Source organism: Etheostoma cragini, chromosome 17, assembly GCF_013103735.1.
Source record: "Etheostoma cragini isolate CJK2018 chromosome 17, CSU_Ecrag_1.0, whole genome shotgun sequence".
Taxonomy (NCBI): Eukaryota; Metazoa; Chordata; class Actinopteri; order Perciformes; family Percidae; genus Etheostoma; species Etheostoma cragini.
The window spans coordinates 645,808-667,066 of record NC_048423.1 but is presented as its reverse complement, the minus strand read 5'-3'; the positions used below and the strand labels follow the sequence as shown (position 1 = coordinate 667,066).

The 21,259-nt window shown below is 42.0% G+C and overlaps 1 protein-coding gene across 1 annotated transcript in view; it reads left to right on the top strand.

Moving 5' to 3' along the window:
- The first annotated feature begins 10,037 nt into the window (after window positions 1-10,037).
- Window positions 10,038-21,259, top strand: part of LOC117960516 (pro-neuregulin-3, membrane-bound isoform) — a 365,265-nt gene continuing 354,043 nt past the window's right edge. Inside the window, exon 1 of the mRNA XM_034898461.1 lies at window positions 10,038-12,468. Coding sequence (XP_034754352.1) covers window positions 11,748-12,468 — 721 coding nt within the window. The 5' untranslated portion in view covers window positions 10,038-11,747. The remainder of the gene's footprint in view (window positions 12,469-21,259) is intronic.

The window sequence follows — 21,259 nt, the reverse complement described above, 5'->3', positions numbered from 1 at the left end:
AGCCTTTCCATTTATCTTCTTCACCATCTCCACTTACATGCCATCCCACCCCCTTTCTCTCTTTTTTCTCAGCATCATGTCTCAGATTCAACTCCACCTCCTTCTCTGTTCAGCAAGCAGGATCTCCTTGTGTAACCTTTTAAGAAAGCCCTTTTGGTCATCCCTGAGGGTAATTAAGTAGGCGGGCTCCCCATGTCAATGAACAGACCCCAACTGTTTCTTTCCTTCATTAGTAACACCATGACATGAGAAGAAACCACAGCAACCACCTCAGAACAGCCACAGCGGCTGTGTGACATGAGCAAGAAAAGAGAAGGATCCCCAGAGTAAGACATCTGTCTGTGTACATCTGCATGTACTGCATTATATGTGTGTGTGTGTGTGTGTGTGGTTATCTCCTATTAATTAGCCCACACATCTCCCTTTGTAATATTGATCAATTGGCTATGGATAGGTTTGGAATATTAGTGCTTTATTTTGAGAAAAAATTGTAGGCTAATACTAATTTGAAGTGAATAGACCACTGTGTTTGTTTTACGATGTTCTTGACCATCATAGTCTGTCTTACACTAAGCTAGAAAGCTGATTTGAAATGCTGTGAAATTCAGTAATTTTAAGAGGCAAAACAGTGCATGTAAATGTGAATGACAGATGTGTAACATGACTTGGACTTGAGTCAGACTCAAGTTACAGATCCGATAGTCTCGCATTGCCAGACCTTCCTAGCCCCGGGATGGAGCTTGTTTCGTCAAAGGTTGTTTTAGTCACGTGACAGAAAACTCAGATCGGACAGATAGTCTAGCCAGTGGTCTGGATTTACCCCGCTGAGATCTGAGGACCAGGACCATAGTCCTCATGAATCCATCGCAGTTTAGAGCGTCAACACAAAGAACGAGGAAGGGGACAGACATCTGGCTGAAAATGAGGAACATCTGGTGGAATTTCCGCCGGCACCTGACCAATCCTGGACAGGAAACAGTGTTGATATGAACTACAGATCTGATTACCTCAAGACTTTGAACATTGATGACTTAACACTCAGAGTTTGTTGAGTTTTAAAGATGGCTTGCTGGCTCCACTGGCATTCTTCCTAATTAGATGCTTGTTAGGGTACTTCACAGTCCTTAAAAACTTTAATATTTTTACTCTCAAAGGTAAAGTACCAGTGACTGCTGCAGAGAGCTCCGGGTGCTGGATAGAGGGACTGGGAGGTCCGGTGCCATTCATCTGCATGAGCTGCCCACGCTACCTTGGTTGAAAGTCTGCAAAGTTTCCCTCTTATCTCTCACTCATCCTATTCCTTATCTAACAACAGGTGAGGGAGATGTGTTCGGAGCCAACAGGCCTCTATAGCGTTGCGTTGAATTCTAGCCAACCTGCGCACAAGTCAGAGGTCCGGTCAAAGGCAACTGTTTTCATTTAAATCCCTACTGTAATTGCAAACCACTTAAATATTCTATTTCACTGAGAAATACGTCACAGTACAGAAGCGAAAAACTGTCAAACTTCCTTTTCATGGGGACTTTAAGTACATTTGGTGCCAGACCATGGCCTTGGTGGATGTTTGAAGTCATCCGTATAAGAAAAATGTCCCAGATCATTAACTTGTTGCTGCCGATCTGCAATTTTCTGTATTCCTGGATTATTGCCCTAAATTGGTGTGATTTTTTAAGTCAACTAGGGAGCATAAGTGGTTTAACACGAATGGTTGAATTGTTAGTCTTGTTGCTAACTTTTTGTTACCTGTGGGAAACATTGTACATGAAATCAAGCTGACTACAGTCAGTGTTGTCTGTTTTACCCACCTATGTCAAGTTCTGTGGAGAAATAGATTTTTAAATGTATTAATGTTTATTGCACTGTAAAAATCATTAAGCATTGAGCAGTTTCTTTTAGAAAGCAATGTGTTATGAAAGATAACCAGCAGGGGCCGGAAGTCTGCTGTTTCTAAAGGGAATATATTGCTTTTATGCAGTATATGGGAGTACCATGCTTTACTGTGTCATTCGCTTAAAATTGGTTTGGGCAATATTGACATGTAGACATCATGCATCCTGCCTCTTTGGAGCTAGAAGAGTGGAAATAATAATCGCATAAATGTCATATCGCACATTTTTATCTATTCTATATGTCTCTTGATTTCTTTTTGTCCCTTTTTTTCCTCATTTCGATTTCCTCATCAACATGGAAAAGTGGATTGCCACCAGTCCTGATTTCCTTAGCTTTACATAGAGAACATTCATATTTATGCTTAAGAAAGTGTATTTCATATAGGAGTCAAATTACATTAGTGAGAGAAATAACACAGAGGTTGAAGTTGTCCTTCTTAGCATTAAATGAACATTGTCTTTAGCGTACCATTCCAAAGCAAACCCACAGTGTGGGCTTCGTTGTGTTAGCGTACCTTCCATACGATCTCTGTAGCTTATTGTGGATTTAGTCATGATGTAACTCAATAATCATTTCCATGTAAGTGCTACATCTGCTTGTATTTCCTTCCATTTTAGCCCCCTCTTCCTTCTCACACAGCTCTTCGTCTTGGTTTCCATGCAACCATATGCCCTTTTGATATTTAGTCAGCTTTATAGTCACGCTGCACAACATAGAACAACATAGGTGTGATTGGCTTTAAATAAATCTGACATATTGGATTCACAGACAATATACACACTAAGATTACACAATACAAGTTATTGGAGCTTTGGGTATAGCTGCTCACAGCATGTTAAAGGGCTTTGAAAATCAGTCGAATCATTTTTGATGCTAATGTTATTTGCGATGCATCACCAGCCCACGCCTTAGATGTAAACTGATATGAATGGACTTTAGTTGCCAATGGTTTCATTCAGTGAAGTGGACTTCTCTATGTCAATGTACATTTACAAATCCTAAACATGGTGGTTACAACACATTTTGTTAGGAAAAAATACATTGAAAACAAGTACCACACAGACCTCATTTACTTTTTTAATAGAATCCCTAATCAGAGATAAAAGGGAATAATGGAGGCTTCAGGCAGCTTGAGTGTTTGGAGGGCATAATGAGATAACGAAGGATCTATGCACAAAAACACCACACCATTTTAGAGTAGAAAAAGACGGAAATGGGGGGCGAAAACAAACAAAATGAGGGCAAGGGAAATTCATTTTAAAGTTGATTTGTTTGCATAGTCAACAATATGCAGGTGTTGGAATTCAGAGATGTTTTATCAATCACGTGCAGAAAATATGTTAAGACTAAACTATCTCATTCAAAAACAAACATTTTGTTGTTTGTGTTGTCCTTTGAGTCCCAGAGACCCTCCTGTATTCAATCGTATTTTTACGCTACCGAGGCCTAGTCCTCCGGGGTCCCAGAGACCCGTCCTGCACTCGAACGCGTATCCCAATAGCCTCATCTCGCCCTCTCGGGTCCAAGGGACCCAATGGACGAGGCGGTAGTAGTGGACCACATGTGTAACCGCGTTAAAACAAATAAAGGGTCTCCGAGACCCAAAGGGCGAGCCCACGATGGCAGCAGATGTGAAATGAAAAGGCCCCAGGGACCCCGGGGACCCCAAGCACAACGCCCCTAATGTAAATAAAGGTGTGGCCAAAATGAAGACAAGCAAGCATCGCTACATTTGTTATAATTGGTTATCATTAAAAATGTTAAACTTTGAAGATTAAGAGTTGCTTGGAGAATTCATGTGTTCACATGATAAAAGAAAAAAAATTCTTTATTCTCAAACAAATGACTGCCAGACACAAAGATAAGTTGGTACTCATCTTCACATAACAAAACTCAGAGGCTCATAGTGTCAGATCCAGAGATAATTATCAACTAACTCAAAGTTCCTCTTAATTTTTTTATCTTTGGTTTAGTCTCAATGCTGTCATCAGCAAGAAGATGTTTTTAGCGATAAAGATCTGATAAACTGACTTCACACTAGTTGCCTAGCACCAAAAAGCAGACAGACAGCGGCAAAATGATGAAAACAGTCCTGCTAAAGAGAGATATTTTACTCAGCTGATGTGGCTTGTTGTGCTGCCATGAGTATAAATAAATCCAGCTGTATGTTATTTTAAAATGCATCATTATTTTTGGTGAAATTCCTTATTGTTACTTTATATCAGGGCGGTAGTACTCGAGTCCAGACTCAAGGCGTTTTTTCTATGGTCTCAAACTTGTCTCGAACTCGCTAGTATTTGGACTCGGATAAGTCTTGGTCAAGGGTCTTGCCAGATGTGGCTTTTGGGCTTTTGATCTCGACGGAGTCAAGGTGTCTTTATTATGTTGATAATAATATTGGAGGGAAAGTGAAACCCAAAAGTATTGTCTTGATACTGTCATGCATAAGACCTTTTTTCTGTCCTGGTCTTGACTTGGACTCAAACCTCTTTGGACTCGGTCTTGACTTGAGCTCGACAAAGGTGGTCTTGACTACAGCCCTGCTTTATATTTCCCTTCTAAGCACCTCAGAGACATCATTAGTCCACACAATGCCATGCCTGAACTTTTTAAACACGTGATTAAATGAAATTCATCTTAATGTCATGCTCATATTTTAGATTTCACAGTAAGATTCCAGCATATTGCTCTGGTAGAGAGATAGACCTTTTAGAGGAGTGTCGGAGAGATGTTTTCCTCTCCCAATCCTCACCCATTTAAACTGTCCTGACTGGGAGCAGTTACAAATTGGTAACAAAGCCCATTAAAGAAGAGGATTTCAAAGGTGCTCTATTTTTTGTCAGTGGAACAAATGAGAGAGCCTGCAACGAAACAGTTTTTCTTTGGAATAACCCTAACCCTAAATCCCTTAAATCCTTAAAACCACTGTATATCTGAGAGAATGACACACTGCTCAATAGAAACCAGATTAGATTCATTCAAACTAGTCTACATTTCGCTTTTTTCTGAGGACATAGTTTACCCGTCAGTTAAGTGAGATGTCCTGAGACATTTGTCCTTTGGGTTGGCCAGATTGACAGTTTGGCTCATTCGATCGCCCACACTACAAGAATGCCAGGGAAACAATTGAACATGTTTGATAATGATCAGGGTTTCAGAGACAAGGCTGGGGCCACGGGATGACAATTAAACCAGGGTGGGCTGACTTTATGCCAACACAGGGGAGACGAGACAATTGTGACCCTGCTGATGTCCAGATCCTGAAAACCAACCATATCTGTCAGGTAGAGATCCTCTGATCGGAAGAGGACATGTACTGAACATTGAACTAGTTTTTTAAATGCATGTTTCCACAAATAATGTGTATTTTAACAATTTCACAAATTGACCACAGGGTGCACCTCACCATGTTTTTGTTCATTGATTCTTGCATGATGACAGACCCCTGTGAATAGATTTTTCAACAAGACTGTGACAAAGCCTCCAGTAAGTATTGTATGCGACGGCTGACAGCTGTTGCACCCATCTAACAAAGTACACCATGGATGAGGGGGACCAGGAGATTTGTCTTTGTTCACCTGACTTGAATCTCCCGGGTACCAGTTGTCTCATATTCCACCATCCTTTGTAAGATTGACAAACCCTAACACCATAGGGGGCCTAAAAGCTTGGTTTTTCAGGGCGAAGAGACACAACGATTGATTAAAAACTTAAAACACAAATACATCTTTTAACAACCAAATGAGCTTTGTACTGACTCCTGACCCTGCTGGAGTTAATGTATGCCTTCGGGAGCTTATCATTGGGTCTCCAGGGTGTGAACTTTGACAAAACCGCTGAGCTGTGTTTTCATGGATTCAGCAGAAATTTCCATTCAATGCCAGAGTGCTAATGGGGAAAACGTCTGTCTCCGATAGAACAAGCAGAAAGGAGGAGGAAAAACGGGCTAAGAAGGGAGTTTTAATCCATTGTTTTCCTATTTGTCTTAAATTATTATTATTATCTTTCATTCCACCTGTAAATATTTACAGTTGCAGACACGATATACAATATATGCCATGTTAATTAAATGGAGGAGAATGTGTCTTCTGTCACTCAGTTCTTTTTGAAATGAAATGATCTGACTACCGGAGGAGACCAGAAATGTTACAAACCCTCATCTCTGTAAAAGGGGAAACAAAAAGTCTCCTCTTTAAGTTTGCAAAAAAATAAGAGAAGTTTCTTAGCATATTAACAGTAAACAGTGCGTAAGGGTTAGGCTAACCCTTACCTCTGGATAATGGGACAGAGACACACTACAGCGCTAGGGGGAGCTTTGAGAGTCATTTTTTTCTGCCTACATAAATCTTGTGTGCAAATCCTATGGACGCTGTCAGGAGCCATGCAGGACCTAAACAGTAGGAAATCTTAGTGTACATGTGCAGTATGGGAGCAATAGGTCTCCTTTCCAAACCCCTGAGGGCTTGACCCTGCCTGACCCAGCAGACACCAGGGGTTGATTGAATATGTGCTGTTTGCGATTGCAAATTCCTGGAGGGACTAAGATGAGATCCTTCTCTCATGCACGCAGTTTTTCTTTGGACAAACGACTACAACTTTGACCTTTTTCAAATAGGGCTGATTTGTTGCTCGTTGTTGTCTTGTGATTGGTGGGAAAGACATTTGTTTGCCCTTTAATTAAAAATCAGGTTGCAGTGTGGGAGGCCTGATAAAGGGGACGAGCAGTAATATTCAAACAGAGATCTTCAAAAAGCATGCAGGCGTCAGCAGATTTTGTTTTGCTCTCTGCATACGAATGTACTTTTTTGGTGCAGGTCAATTTCATTTCATTTCATTTCATATTTATTATACAGGAAAGTCAAAAAGTAACATTACATTACAATGCAAACGAGCCTGACTCAGTTCAAAAGCTGGTTATCAGCAGGTTCCTGTTCTGGAGAAACACTAAACCTAGCTACAGCACGTTGAGACAGACATTTATCCAATACATCAGCTAGGCTAGACAAACACGGACAGTACAAACAAGGCTTGTGCAACAAACAATTGATGCATGCAAGTGTAACTGTTAAGAAGGAGCTTTTTGCATGCCTTTTTGAAATATGTGATGGATGATTGACGTATGATATGATGCAGAATGTCATTCTAAATCTTAGTGTTTGTATGGAAGAAGTATTTCTGACCAAAGATGTTTTTGTATGGAGGAACTGGGACTAGTGCCTGTGAGACTGACCTAGTGTGGCGTCCTGGTCTCACGTGTGTCGGAAGAAGCGCAGTAAGTGCTGGTATTGTGGCATTTTAAATCTGAAAATAAAATGCAATTGCATGGCTATTTAGGAAGTTTTTATAAGTCAAAGCCTTAGTACGTGCAAGTGCAATGCAATGGTGAGACCGCTCTGGAAGGTTACTGTGGATCTTGAGAGCTCGATGGTATAGTCGTGCAATGAAGCTGCATAATTCACGACATTGGTCTGCGAGTGAGTTACTGCTGCATGGCCAGAACAATGGCATCTTAATTCTGACGCAGAAAAATATGCATGCCTCTCGGAAAAGAAAAAAAAAAAAGATAATAAGTGAAATTAGTCCACATCTCTGTCTGCTGAATCAGCAGATGATGAGGGTTTCCCAACACTGGTAATGGAACGGGAAGTGGACTGTAGTTTGCAGTAATGTGCTATCTCAGTGATGGCTGGATCTGAGTGCTTGCATGGAATTGCAATGGGGAAAAAATGCAGACAGTCTTTGGGCCTCTGAAAATGATGACAATGTTCTAATCTAGATGTTTGAGCCAAGTTTGAAGCTTTGGGGATTGTTGATATAACTGACTATGAACACATCACTCTTATCTAACACTAGACCTATTTTATGAGGTATAATAGGATTATAATGCATGATGGTAAACAACAGATGGCATCGGGAAGTAGGAGACCTCAGCAATCAGCAATTTTAAGTGTCACAGAACAAAATCTTTAAAATATAACTACGTGTCTAAATGTAATCCCTGCATTGTGACATTGTGGACAGTTCAGGCTGACAGCAGGATTATGAAATAAGTACAGTCTTTACATCCTGTATGTATATGCTCACAATGTTACAAAGGAGGCAAAAGCTTTATGGTGAACCTACTTTAATTACATCTTCAGATTTTCTTTGTTATATTATTGTTAACAGAATGTCTTTGGATATTTCATTCTCCGTTACAAGCCATTTGACAATGTCACTTTGGGCTCTAAGAAATACAATATTGGCATAATTATATTTCGTTGAATGGATTCCAGACCTTTTTCTTTCACAAACTATGTGTTACAGTCCCAAGATTTTGATTATTTAGTGCGCCACACTCAGACAGACGTACTGTTCTTGTTCACCATTGGATGCCACTGCACAGGCACTATTCTCACTGCAGGTAAGGACAAGTAATTAATCCATAACCCGGCACAGGCCATGATATATTCTCATTAAGCACAGTTTAGGTTCGTCTTGTCGGCAGATTTTTTTCTGTAGTCAATTACAAACCGTTCTACTTCAGAGGGAAAGCAGTTTACTTTGCAACTCCATGTGTCTAAGAAGGCATTTGGTAACACTTTTCTTGAAGGCGTTTAAATAAGAATGACATGACACATGAACCCTAACCATAAGTGGTCATAGAAAAAACACAGTGACACTCACTAAAAGAAGTGTAAAGTCCTATGTCGATGCTTAGGACTTGTTAATAATGCTTATGACCCGTTCTTGACACTGTCATATCCCTTTTATGTAGATACCTTCAAGTAAATTACAGCTGCTATTAAAACTAAAAATAGGTTATCTTCACTAAGTAGAAGAGCCGATAGGTTAGCATCCCTGTGGCTGTTTGCCGGTGTGATTATCGATGATTCTTTCAAACCACCACAGTGTCACGATGGCTGCTTTAACAGACTCGTGCTGCCATATATCTGAATGGCAGAAGACGGGAGGAGGTGTGAAAATCCCTTGAGTTTCCCCGTGGGACCAGTTGAGGACTCTCCAGTATTACAGGCAGATGGCTATCTGCATGACTTAATGTGTGTGGCTGTCTTGCGATAGCATCACAAGACGGACTTGTAGACACACTTCACAACACGGTCATGCACACAAAGACAACGAGCATCTTGAAGGTTGTTTTACATGTTAATGTATACACTGTACACAAGCTGGATTTACTAAAGCTTAACCATTCAAACTGGCTGCTTGACATACTAGTTAAGTAAGCAGTGATGGAAGGAAAATAATGGGTTACACTTTACTAGAAGGTATCTGCATAAATGGGACATGACACTCATGAACGTGTCATTAACATAAATAAGTCCTAAATGTGTGTGACTGGTCTGTTCCTCGTTGTATTTTATCGCTTCATTTCTTCCAACTTTGTTTTCCCTTACTTCATAAATCTGTCTTTTAAAAAGTATTACAAGAACAGACTAGTCAATAGATAAAGGTAGTAAAATAATTTGATCGCAAAAAAAGGATAAAAGATATTAAAACATGTTTAAAAAAAAAAAAGGTAATGTTGATGGTTGCACAATTATAGTGACGGCATACGAGGGCCTCAGACAACAGAATAAATAAGGAGACAAATATGTAAAAAAAAAAAAATATTGACTCATCATGTAGAGCTATCTTTGGAAAGACTACAGGATTTCCCCCAAACATAAGACAGTTTTATAGTGATGCAATTCTGACCCATTTCCAGTGTATCCGCATGAATACTAAACATGGCATTAAATACATTCTTAAGCGTGGTGTTTGGTTTGATAATCCATCTCTCATTCGTTTATTTAGATTCTTCTCTGATGCCGTGCAGTGGGCGGGGCCGAGTGATGGACGGCTCCTGCATTGTGCCTCGTCTCTGATCCTTCTGGGACGTAACTGCCTCATCTGCCGCTGCAGAGCTCCCCCCGCCACTCTCCCGCTCTCATTATCTTTATCTGTACACACACCTCCTCCCCCCCTTTTGCCCATTCTTTTTTTTCAAGTTTTCAGTATGCATTCTGCATCTTTACTCACTCCCCTCTCTGTTAACAGAGGTGGGCAAGCTTCCCAGTGCTGGTGCATATAGCAGGTGCAGCCTCTTTCTCTCCTCCTCCCTCCCTCCCGCCTCTCTCTCTCTCTCTCTCTCTCCCTCTCTTTTCCCTTGCTCCACCAGTGTGCACACTTGACTCTGTCTGTGCCTGCATTTTTTCCCTCCCCTCTCATTCGGTCTCTGTCTCTCAGCTGCAGCAGCTCAGGGGAGGCAGCTGGATGTACGTCTGCATAACAATTGCCACAGGTAAAGACAGCTGCATCGTCGGATGTTGCCAACCCCACAAGGGGGCTAGGGAGCCTTTGCTTCTGCGGTTGCAAGTTCTCATCCCAGCACGGGGTGCACATTTCTAATCATCTTCCGGAGAGCATCCTGGAGGAAAGGACACGCAGAGGATCCCAGCAACCCGACCAACAAATCACAAGCTGACTTAAAAGAGCGCAGGCTTTCAGGGACTGAGGAATAAACACCACTCAGAGAGAGACAAGAGAGCATCAGTGGGATATTTTTAAACATTGCAGCCCCTGTTTGTGTTTTTTGTTCTTATCTCTTGCTTTCTTCTCTTTCTGTATTAATCATTTCATCCGCTCCCGGCATCTCATCTTCTTCCTCTCTCATTTTATCCTTCTGTGGCGGAATGTCCCCTGCAAATAGATGAGAAGAGGCTTTCTGAGCGGTTGCTGCAGTATTCACGGACAGTATAGTGAGACAGCAGGGCGCTGAGCGGACAGCTTGGGTATATCTGATCCATAGCGGGCTGGAGACGGAGCAGGATCACGCTTTGCATGTTGCAGATTTATCCGCCCTGTGATACCACTGTGCGACAACACCCATCATTCTTTTTTTTCTCTTCTCCTCCCTCTCGTTCTCCTCATCTAAAGTGTTGCTTTGTGACTGGATCAGGAGAATTACTTGGATTCTACTGCTTTATTGTAATCCTGGGATTTAGAGCACACATAAAAAGGAAGAAAAGTGGGTCTGGAGCCAAAGAGTGAAAAATAAAAATATATCTTTAAATAAAAAGAGACGCTTGTTGAAAAGAATCGCGGATAATACAAGGAAAGTGTTCGATGGATGCATAAACGTCAGATCTCTCGCTCTCTTTCAGTTACGAAAGAGACCAGTTTTGGGAGCTGAGGGGACGCTAACTCGGCTAAAGCTGCATTGGAAAACATCTTTATTTTTTGTGGTCCTGCACACGGTGGGGGAGGCAACAAGACCCACCCTGCAAGTTTCCTTCCCCTCGTTAGGCAATACTGTCCCGTTGTGGATTCTGCTTGGAGGGGACGCGTATGCACGTTAAGTAGAAAAAGCTGTGGATTTTTGCTGCAGTGACATCTGAACACTGATGCCACATATTCCTCATAGAGGTGAAGCTGTTCCTTCCCACCTATCTCTCCCTCCTGTCCCTTTTTCTCCTTGTTAGAACACTTCTTCTTCTCCTCTGGCTTACCCTGCTCTGAACATTCTTGAAGCTCACTGTTACTTCAGTTGGACATTGGAAGTTGTGCCGGACTAAACACGGACTAATAAGGCGATTATCCGTCTACGCCACCTCTCCCATTTTTTCACTGGGTGCCTCTACGTCTGAGTGTGTGTGCTTGTGTGTTTGTGATAGTGTGTCTGCATGTATCTGCACCCCTCCCTTTCTCTCTATCCTTGGATTACATACATGTGTACGTGTTATTGAACGGCCCATTCCCGTGAGGTCCTTCAGTATCCATTTTACCACCTTTCCCTTTGTATGTTCTTGTTGATCGGCATTGTTGGGAACCTTTCTGCCATGTGCTACTGATGCTTATCCCAGGGTTAACCCTCAATGAGCCATAAAGGACGGAAGGAAAGGATGAGCGAGTGTTCTGGGGCAGCGGTTTCCGGGGCGGTCATCCTGGAGGAACCTGAGGGTTCGGGGCCTTCAGGGGGCCGTGGTGAGGTCCAGGCCCAGGATCAGGGTCCTCTTCGCTGTGCCGTTTGGCCTCGCCAACAGACATGGTTGTGTGTGGTCCCCTTACTCATCGGTTTCATTGGCCTTGGATTGAGCCTGATGCTGCTGAAATGGATTGTTGTTGGTACAGTACGGGATTACGTGCCAACGGACCTGGTGGATGCTAATCGGATAGGCCAGGATCCTATCTTCCTCTCCAAGCCAAGCGGGATTCCAAAAAGTTCCGATACTACAACCACCACAACTACTCCGACAGTTGATGGCGGGAACCCTACACCTCGAACTGGAACTTTTGCGAAAGGAAGAACTCGTTCCACTGCTACTACCACGACTATGAACCCAAGAGGGGGTGGAGCCTCGGGTAGCCAAGTAACCCCTCGAAATCCTGTAAATCGTAATGGACGAGGACCTTCGGGTTTTACTACCACTGCAGTGCCACGGACAACCTTCATAATTGGAGCAGCAACATCTAGCCCCTCACCGTCCAATCCAACTGTACTCCACGACTCCACGCAGACGTGGACCCTGGAGCATACTACTACTGAGAAGGTCTCCACCACGCTCACCACGCGTACGCACGGCCACCGCAAGACACGTAAGTCACTTGCATCAGTAAAGGCGTGCTCAAGTTCTTGTACGCTCAGGATGTAAAAAGCAATTTTGTTGTCTGGCTTGAAACATCAATGGAGAAGGACAACATCTTTGGTCTATGAATACTTGTGAGTTGGTCTTAGTTGAAGAGATGAATCGGTCTAGTCACAAATTGCATTCCACAGGTTTGTGTCCTTTATCACAGTAGTAGTGAAGTACGAAGGTAGATATTTGAGCAGCACTTTGTTTCTGATGATGTGTAATTGGATAGTTTATTGGAGACCAAATTTGTTTGCAACCATCAACATGTACTACCATTCAGTTCTGGAAATTGCATATTCAACACTCCTGTAGGCTGGGAATTGCACAAGAGTGATCAATAGCATTGATAGGTACAGTAAGGCTATTTGAACTATTGTAGGACTCAATAATCAATCCGCTGTGGGTGGTTAAATTGTTTCTTTGATGCATCATGTCCCAAAGGCATAGTAAGCAGCACTGCAACGTCCTCTCCAATAACATACAATGAGTTTAAAATGGTGGTGGAGAACATTCAGTAAGCTACAACTTTGGCTTAGAAAGTAGAAAATGGTTGTGTGGTATTTGGTGATGGTTCGTTGATGTTACCATTACACAACCTGGATGTGAAGGATTGCTGCAAAGCGTCAGTCATGTGTTATTTTTGTCAGATGAGAATTTGCAATACTGTATGATTAGTGCAATTCATTATCAAGGTGATATCATTCTGTGTTGAGGTAGAATAAGTGAAGTTAGGTAAAAACAACAAAATGGAGAGTGAAAATGCACACACATGTACACTAAGTGGTTGTGATAGCTAGCACCAACCTCCAAGCATTAAAGTTGGAGTATTGAGATGTTGTTTTGTTCCTGTAAAATGTAAATGTACTTGATGCTTATAGTGTTGGGACTATAACGAGCTTACTGTGGCCCAGGTAAACTGCTTATTGTTTGCATCTAAACTGACTTCAAAAAGAAAAGCACTCTAATCCAGCCGTTAATGGATGCTGACTCGTATACTTCTGTTTTCACCATCTCTGTCCTTGACTTAAGTCATGCTATGCACACATTAAAATTCATTAATGCTACGGGGATTTTGTTGCATTGATCAATAACACACACACACACACACACACACACACACACACACACACACAAACACACACACACACACACACACACACACACACACACACAGTATAAACAGCTTCTTCTATGATAAATCTCTCTACACTCAAAATGGTGTCACATTATGTTCTGGACTCCTCTCTGCTTGTGATGTCCGTTTCTCGGAGCCTGGCTTGGCCACACACACATACAGATTACATTTCAACAGTGGAACTTCATGTTCTTTCCTATGTCTGCAGTGGAAGAAAAACTCACGAGTCAGGGAGCTTTTGATGAAAACAGGTGCTGCAGGCATCTTCTATACTGTCAATATCTTCCTGGAGTTTAATATTGCAAATAAAATCACTTAATGTCAAGTTAAGGGTCAATTAGATATAGTAGATGCATTTGCTTCATGTTCTGAATTAATGTGCACTGACCCAAGTGGCTCTGTTATGGCATTCAAGCTTTGGTATTGTTGCTATTTGTCCCATCATATAGTCTGTTGTAATGTGTGATATACATAATGGCCATCTTTAAAAAAAAAACACCTGCTGTGGCTTGTCTGTTTGACTGCAGCTGCTTCTTTTGTGTCCATGATGATGTCCCCAGATTACACCACAGACCAGGGGAGGGTCGCTCTGTTAATTAGAAACATATAGGGAGAAAAGTGTGTATCATTTCATTACCAGAAGGGAAAATGGGGGCCATTCATCATTGTCCTTTCATTTTTTAATTAATTAACCATTAAAAAAAAGAATGTAATTTCTCCAGTAAATGCTCATGAAAACCATTAAGCCCCGTTGATAGATATCCAAGGGAAATGCCACTCCTTCTCCAGCTCGCCTGAGAAAGTTCTGCCACTACAGAATAGCCGACTCGTTCGATAATCCTAAACACCCTTCACCCTCCCACCCCCTCTATTCTACCACCCACATGCTGCTTTGATTTGAAAAGGCCATCATTTTCACATTAACTATCCATTATGCGTGAATGTGTTATGCGGTATTACTGAATTGCCTGTGTTGGCCTGTGCTCAGAAACAGAGAAAATTCTATTAATTTAAGTATAGTCGACCATCTGTGTGCTCTTATTGATGCCATCCCTGTCTTTGTGGATGACAAAATAGAGATGGACATAGAATTCTATCTCACACGGGGCTATGCTGTTGAAAAGTGAAATGAGCCGCTGGTGCCATTAGTCTGTTTTGCTTTTGGATTATAAGTATTTCCTAACAGAGTTTACACTCTTTTGTCATAATGACTCCAGTAACTCCAGTAGTCCAATCCCTGGAAGTGCTACAACTGCTAGTCTGCTCTTATTTTCTTTGCAGAAAGTGAATGGCACTTTTATACCTCGACAACCCCTGGTGTGGTTTAGTTTTGGTGACATTTGGTGACATTCCAGCTTGTCTAACTGTCAAAAAGTCAAGATCTGACAACTGTAGGAAGATATCTTAGTTTGAGAAGTCTTACATCTAGCAAATGTCACTTTGAGAACATGATTGACATATCTAAATCGGTTGGACATTACAAAATCTTAAACTGTCCCATTGACATAAACTGCAGAAGGAAGCCAAGATTGGATGCCATTATAGTATAGGTAGCCGGGTGACATCTGCACTGCTGGACAAAATGTCAGGTGATGCCTCAGCGAGAATGTCAAGCGAAAACTGGAAATCAGATCTGTGCCCTTATTGGTCACCCCTTTATTGATTACACGTTATGACCAGCAATGCGTCAAATAAACTGAAATAGAAATATTTACTTGAATAACTTCTTTGTAAATTGCTAAATAGGATGTATCACACACCAGAGATGATGCATCACATGGATGACATGTCATGTTTTATGGTGCTGCTATATCCTAAAATGAAAACAGTTTCTGTAATAAGCCATAAGCATGCAGAGAATTGATTAGAAAAAGAAAATATGAACCAGATGAGTCAATGTACTGATGGGTAAGTCCCTTCAAATGTTCATTCGATGATGAGAAGGCACAGTGACTGTATTTGCCGTATGGTTATGGCCTAAAGATTTGGGTCTGTGATCATGGATTCTCACATGGTTTTCAGGTCCGTGCTTCAGAATGTGTTCTGGTGCACTGTGAGGTCTTCGTCTCCATGAGCCACTCAGTGGGATTGGGTTTCAGTCAGACAGTGGCCCTGAAACCTAAATCCAGATTAACAGGCCATCACCATGACGGTGGAAGCAAGAGAATTACATTAGCCCACCTATCCGTCACACACACACTCTACATGGGCTTAACAAGCAGCATGACTGCTGAAGGATTGTTGTGATAGATGGTCTGTCGAGGGAAGGTGACATGTTCAAGGGAACGTTTTCTGTTAGCTGTGTTTCAGGATCCCTCAGGGGTGCCTGGGGAAATGTTTTAGGCATATATTAACACAATCACGTCCAAAAAAGTGGCGCTTTTTGCTGCTTTTTGGGGAAACGGTCTTGTAGAGGGAAGTCTAGTATTTATGACATGTAATGCTGACTCGTGCACTTCACCAAACTTCACTTGTGGCAAAATTCCTTAAAAAGACACCAAAGAAGAAACTTACCAGGTGAAAGATAAACCATTATACTGACTACCATAATGATTATCTAAAACTTGGTTGCCAGCAATACAGGTTTTGGATGCTATGAATATGTTTTTTGTCAAAAATGTGGAACTCTTTATGAGGATATCATTCTTTATGATCAGTATATAGCTCAAACTCTGCAAAAAGCCACCATGACTTTGGGTTGGACTTCAGGCTTTTTTGACACAAAACGCATTAGGCAGAGAATTGTGTATCTTAATACAAACATTGAGGATTCGTTGTGAAAAAGGCCTTCTCTAGCTAGTTTAATAATGCATATGTTCCGCTCTGCGACACTTTGGATGCCATTATTGTTATTGACATTTCCAATACCACAAATCTGTCTCGCCCCCTTCCTTCCTGTCACCTTAGCCCATGGGATGAATGCAAGCTATGTTTGGATGGGTTTTATTGTGTAGTAGACATGTCTCTGAGCTAAATTCTGGCCATGATCTCCCAATCTGATCGAATGGAGAAAAAAAAACTGATGTTGAAAATGAATCCTGCATCACTACACCCACGTTTCTAATGTATCTTGAAAGTGTATCTTCTTATTTTGATCATCAGTTCATCCACCATGTAAAAATGCCACCAAATTAACCAAAAATTAAAGTTGGCTATTATCACCGCTGGGCAACATTGAGGAAAATTGTGTACATGGTTTATGTTGCACTGATCATCTCTCAGGGAGAGATTTTAGGTTTGAAACCAGATTTTAGGTCATAAACAAGATGGTAGAGTTCACAATCTTGGATTAGTTCTCTGTGAGCTTCTTAGTAACCAGTTCTCTATGGCGTTTTTGTTCTAGGCTTTGTGTTTGTGTGTATCTCTGTGCACACTGCCCGTGCTTACACACGAGTACACACCCTTGTGTCCAGAGCAGCAAGTGTGTCCCGGTGCGTGACCCAGCTGTGACCTCTTGTGTGAATGACAACTGAAATCAGCACCATCATTGAAGTCTGATTGCTTCCTTTGAGCTAAAAGAGCTTATTAGGGCCTAAGTATAGCTCTTGGGGGGTAGCAATATGTGGAGGAAATGATGAAAATGTGACATCTCCAAATTGCAACACTTGATACCGGAATATTGTTCTGTGCTCTGTAAGAGACATGTCCTATTTTCTCAAGATAGATCTGGGATTGTGTCTCTGTCAAGTGGCTGCTGGAGGGGGGCAGGCCGGTAGCTCAGCCGGTGAAGCCTGCGCCCCATGCACCAAGGCTTAGTCCTTGCTGCAGGGACCCAGGGTTTGATTCCGACCTGACGCCCTTCGCTGCACATCTTCCCCCTCTATCATCCACGTTTCCTGTCGACAACTGCCCTATCAATTGAAGGCCCAAATGCCACAAAACTAATTAAAAAAAGAGACTAGTAGAGTGGGGGTTACTGACCCTCTGTATGTATAATTTCATGATTATGTAGTTCACATCGAGGCTGGATCTTGAAATAATGCATGAGTCTGTTGACCAGTGTATTAAAAAATTTCCACTCTACAAGTTGCATGTCATTTCTCCCCCCCCCCCCCCTCCTTCTTTCATGCCTAAGCTGTCACAAAATTAAATATAATAATAGTTTTAATATTTTTTTCTGTGATTTGGGGTGTTATTTTGTGTCTCTTGTGCTTCCACATGGATACAAACTTAGGGAAAATGATCATATACGCTGTTTTGAGTGAGATACGGGGTCTGAATGTCTTCTGCCTTTGAAGTGAGATGTCTCACTCTGGAGCTAAAACAGAGACCTAAACACACAGGGTGAAAACAGGATCTGCAGCAATGTGCAGTACAACACAAATAGGTTTTTTGATTGAAACCATGTAATCCCATTCTGGTACAACCTCAAAATACAGTTATGAACCTGAAAATGAGCAGAATATGGGCGCTTTAAACAGTTCTGCCAATGAGAAGAGATACATTAGATTGTTACAGCAGGCAAAGCAAGAGAAAAATAAAAAAGGCGTCAACTGATTGGTCGCTGTGATTGGCAACGGGCCCCAAAGTCTGAGCCATCTGTTTGGTTTCTGAATCTGCACCAACAGTTCAGTAAGATGGATCCTGCGTTATTATGCAATCAGGAAGTCCTGTTCTATAGTGGGGGACAAGGTGCACATGGTTCTCCAAACAGCTTAACTTATCAGTCCATGATTTTAGAGCTTTAGAGCTTTCTTCTTAATAAACATCTTTACAGTAAATTATTCTCTTCAATTTTCCAACCATTCTTCGGTAAACCTTGATGCACCGGTGTAGGGTTCTTGGAGGAATCTCCAGTAACACATCTCAAAGCTCTTGTAATCAAACTGTCTGGGGACCCAGCGTTGGCATTTCCACGCGTCTAAATGATAAATGCCCATGCTTTCCTCATGTTCCACTTCATTTGAGTGTCAAGATAACTTATAACCAATCGCATGTGTTTTTCCTAAAAGATCAAGGCATTTTTTAATTTACAATACCCTTCGGTCGGTTTATCTCTGGTGCAGCGACTGAGACTGCGGTGCCCGGCCTCTACCAGAATGCATAAAAACCCGGCCATGCAGTCCCGATTAGAGTTTTAATTTGGCGAGGCTGCTGTGAGTTATAAAGCTTAACGTCACTTCATTCTGATGAAACGTCTCGCGGCGGGAAAAGTGATGAAATATTAACGACGCAAAAGAGAAACATCTTCAATATGTAGCAGAAAGTGTAAATAATTGAAGATGGCCCTTTGACGGATTATCCCACGCCGCGCAACTCCCGCTACTCAGGGCACTACTTCAGTGAATGAAGGTGTTCGGGGGGGGTGAGGTTGTCTTTGGTTGGTGGAAAACTAAGTCCGAAGGTGTTATGTTTTGATTTCTGAGCAGGTCATGACTGCCAATGTTGAAAATTCTCCATCTGCCTTTGTCTCTTTTACTCTGCGGTCCCCCCCCAAGCACATCTATCAGCCCCGTGCAGATGATGATAAAGTGCAAAGTGGTTAAATGCTGCGGCTAATTTCAGAGAAGCTTTCACTAATGAATTCAGGTTTAAGCTGCCTTGATTAGATGAGGATTGCTCATTTTCTTTGGTGCCAGTGGCGGAGAAGGTAGCAGCTGACAAGATGTTAGAGGAGTTAATTCTTTTTTCTGGGATTCACCTGCCCCGCGTCGGCTCCCCAGGGAAGGCGGCCACCTGCTAGCTAACCGCTCCACTGTCCCCGTTCTCTGAGGGGTTTGTTTCTGACTGCTCATGGGGAATGAGGTTTCTTGTTTTAACAAAAAAAGACTGCTTCGGCTGAACATTCAGACAGTTCTACAACAAGGAGGGCAGTTCATATTAATGGCATTGGATAAAGCACCAGTTTAGCCATGGAGCAGAATAAGTAACCCAGAACGACTCACCTGATGTCATTAACACCTTCTACTGTATGCTAAATCCTTCATGTTCAGGGTTAACCTTTTCAAAGATTTATTGACTTGCTTGGCATTTAATAGACAGCTATCAGGCATCCATGCATCATCTCAGGGGGTAAAAAAATAGTGTCAATATAAAAGACTCTCCTCAATCTCTTTTGTGCACATTCCTTTGATATGGTTAAAAACATCTGTTTTGAGCGGCAATAAATCTGTTAATATCTTGTCTCTCTTTAGATTCCATAAGCCTTAAATCTAATTGTTAGTTTCCAAATGTGATAATAATTAGGGATAGCGTATACAAGACATATATTGATTTTTGTGGGTTACTGAATGAGAGAGGTTTCCAAAGAGGCAATAATCCACAGCCCCTTCTCCCACAGCCCACCTTTGGCTCTTAATTAAATCTGTCAACAGGCTTACAGCAGCAGACCGTTTAACACAAGTAAGCAAATAAATATTAGACTGTTATAAGTTCAACCATAGCCAACAGCTAGTGTTGCAGTCTGGTTCTCTGTTGTTATTGCAGAGGAGGAGTGTGTGCCGTGACAATTATGTGCAAGAAAGTCCAACAGCCCAACTGCCCTGTAAATTTGAGTAGACTCCACACATGAACAGAACAAACTGATCTGACACCAGACAAGGGCCACGCAAAGGCTAAATACACAGGTCGACCAGGTAACGAGGGACAGGTGACGCTAGGTCCAGGAACAGGTGAAACACATCAGGGTGGGGCCCACAATCACAGAGGCGGGAAAACACAAGGCAGGAAGTACAACCAGACAACACTGGGGAGGAAAACAGGGACTTCAAAATAAAACAGGAAACAGAACAAAATCCACAACCCTGGTAAGTTCATTGTAACCAAGACAAAAGTCCTCTCCTACCTAACCAATTTTAATACTACTGTAAAGGACAAAGACACATTATTAATTAAAAAAAATCATCTGCACGTTGTGTCTCATTTGGCTCCCTTATTTATTTGTCCTTGATTGTTTTTGGGTCCTCAGAAAGTTGTTGTAATATACCGTGTGGAATTTGTCTAACTAACATATATAGACATCAACATTAGGTTTTATGAGCCAACTGACACGGATTGACCCTCTCCTAGTTGCATTCCTCAAGCAGTTATCCATGTCTGAAGAAAGGCCCCCATGCCTTTTGCTTATTATATTGCTGGCATCTGGCAGTAAACAATGCTATTAGCGGTGATAAAATGCTTAGGCAGTGATTATTTAACCTCTGTGTAAACAGGGCTAGCAGGGAGCCCGACAATTTAGGCCTGAACCAGTTCTAGTCCGATGTAATTCCATTCAATGGCCGTATGATTGAATGTTTTCCTCCTCTACCCTGCCACCCCCTTTCTCTCCTTCTCTCTCTCCTGATGTGTCTTGCTGCCTGTCTCTTAAGGTCAGCGGTCTGATTCATATTACCATTCCTCCTGCTGCTGGTGTTCACTGGACTGGGTGGAGGGCAGTGGTGGAAGAAGTATTCAGAACTTTTATTTTATGGTGCTCTGAGCACCGTGTTACATTGTGTTCTGGGGACAAGCAGCTAGCAGATAGTGAGATGTTTTTTACAGTGTGTTCAAGGCACAGGCAGCTAGCAGATAGTGAGGAGATGTTTTACAGTGTGTTCAAGGCACAGGCAGCTAGCAGATAGTGAGGAGATGTTTTACAGTGTGTTCTGGGGACAGGCAGCTAGCAGATAGTGAGGAGATG